At 39.6% G+C, this 2042-nt stretch overlaps 1 protein-coding gene across 1 annotated transcript in view; it reads right to left on the bottom strand.

Moving 5' to 3' along the window:
• The window catches only part of LOC107097661 (GTPase IMAP family member 8-like), a 21461-nt gene that overhangs the window by 15879 nt on the left and 3540 nt on the right, over positions 1–2042 (bottom strand). The window contains exon 2 of the mRNA XM_015394895.1: positions 768–1343. Within this exon, the coding sequence (XP_015250381.1) occupies positions 768–1343 (576 nt within the window). The remainder of the gene's footprint in view (positions 1–767; positions 1344–2042) is intronic.

Below are 2042 nucleotides of genomic sequence, written 5' to 3'. Positions count from 1 at the left end.
GGCCCCTAATAAAGGGCCCCCGACTCCATACTCCTGGAGCACCCCCCACAGGGCAGCACGAGGGACACGATCGAATGCCTTCTCCAAGTCCACAAAACTTGGACTTATTTCATTTGTTTTAATTTTTTTCAACATTAATGAGTTTCACATGTGGGAAAACAACTGATACTAATCTGTTCTGTACATCCATTCTGTTTTGCTGCTTGGTTTTGGATGTTTGTCAAAGCTGAAGGTGAACTCAAACTTATAAGAAAAACTTACTTTTTTATTGAAAAAGGCTTATTTATTTTTTCAGTTGGGTTCACACAAAGAAAAACAGATCCCAGCCCTGTTTAATTTCACTACTTAAGAAAGAGTACCCTCTGTTGGGATTTACTAATTTAAGATACGCGACAAATTCCTTACAAAAACTGCTGGGTTTCAAGGTGAAGGCATAGAGAGTGAGCCGTCTGTAAGGGATAGCCAGCTGAAAGTTAGCTCTTCTGCCCATTTCAGGCATGCTGCTCAGGGAAGAGTCGCAACTTCCCTAAAATAAGAACTAATTTAATGTCACTTAAATACCAAACCTGTGCATATTACTCTTTCCATGAAAACAAAAACTGTTTCTGACTGGCAACCCAACCACCCGCCCCCACCCCCTTCCCATTCAAGCAGGTATTGTCAACTAACACAATACCTTCTTGAAGAGTCTTTCCCATAATTAGTCCGACCAATGCTTTGAGTCACAATCCTATCACTATCTTCAATCAGCAGAGAAAACTTCTTACCTTTTTCTGCTGAACTTGGAGCCTTTTGGGTGTAACATTTTCTTTTACTATATCTGATGATATCTTGAATATTTTCCATGATGTCACCGGCTGCAGACTGACCCTCTTGAGGGCTGCAGAATTTAACACACCTGATGAATTTCAGTTTCTCCTCATCATCAATGTCTTTTATTATGGACGTCCCCTCATTTCCTGGAGCCTCTCCCTTGACCACAAGAATCATGCTCTTTGTTACTTTCTCACCAAATTCAGCCTTTATATTCTCCACCATTTTTTTTATTTCTTCTTTGGATTGACCGTTCTTAATGAGCAACAGGAACACATGGTGAGCGGTTTTGGAGATGTACCTCTTGATCTTTTCCATTTCCTTACTATCATCTGGGACTGAATGAGACAGCGGTTTACAAAGAGCCATATCATTATCTTCACAGCTCCCAGGGTAAACCTCTTCTGCGGGCATAAAGGAAAGGTTGAGGCTGGTCTCACTGGAGTCAAGGTGGTTCTGGATCAAGTTAATGATTTCATTCCTTTCTTCCTCATTGCTCCCAATCACCAGGATCTTTACCTCCAGATTCTCTGTTGGAAAATGTCAGAATTCATTAAGATGTGAGCTTTTCAAAGCAGCAGATCACAATGTTCTATGAGTTTTTTTATAACAGCAAAACAGACTATTTTTTATCTTTATTACAGTGGCGCAGAAAGGGGGGACATGCAGTGTACAAGGTGCATAGTGGCACTGCTATACTAGGGGAACACCAAAGCATTGATAAAAATCTTAAGTATGCATTTTTTAGTGCATGAGTAAATGATATGGACTCACTAAAAAGAGAGCCATCAGGAGCTCAAAAAAGGCAACAAAAGAGGGAGAAGGAGAAAGATGTTGCTTTAGTTAAAGGTCACTTCTCCAGTGGCTAAAAGACGGCATGTAGAGAAAGTTTAGAAGCTGGAGCTTCTCTATGGAGGCTGGTATAGATTAACGTTAGCTTAATTACTCCAAGTAAAACAGCAGGTTACTGTAGCCTTGCAACTGTGTACGTATCAGTATTTATAAAATTACAGATAATGCCAAAAAATATAAATAAAATTTTATGTGGTTACTTTATTGTTCAGGCAATTATTAAATTAACTAGTCGGTGAATCATTGAATAGAATTAAAACCTGCAAATAGATTTTCTGATTCAGAAATAGCATCACTGTGACAGACTGGGAACCTGTCCAAGGTGGACCCCGCCTCTTGGCCATAGACTGCCGGGAATATTCAAATTTAATTCAATT

The sequence above is a fragment of the Cyprinodon variegatus genome, unplaced genomic scaffold, assembly GCF_000732505.1.
Source record: "Cyprinodon variegatus isolate N-32 unplaced genomic scaffold, C_variegatus-1.0 Scaffold713, whole genome shotgun sequence".
Taxonomy (NCBI): domain Eukaryota; kingdom Metazoa; phylum Chordata; class Actinopteri; order Cyprinodontiformes; family Cyprinodontidae; genus Cyprinodon; species Cyprinodon variegatus.
Note: the sequence above shows the minus strand (reverse complement) of the source record. Positions and strands in the feature narration are given on the sequence as shown.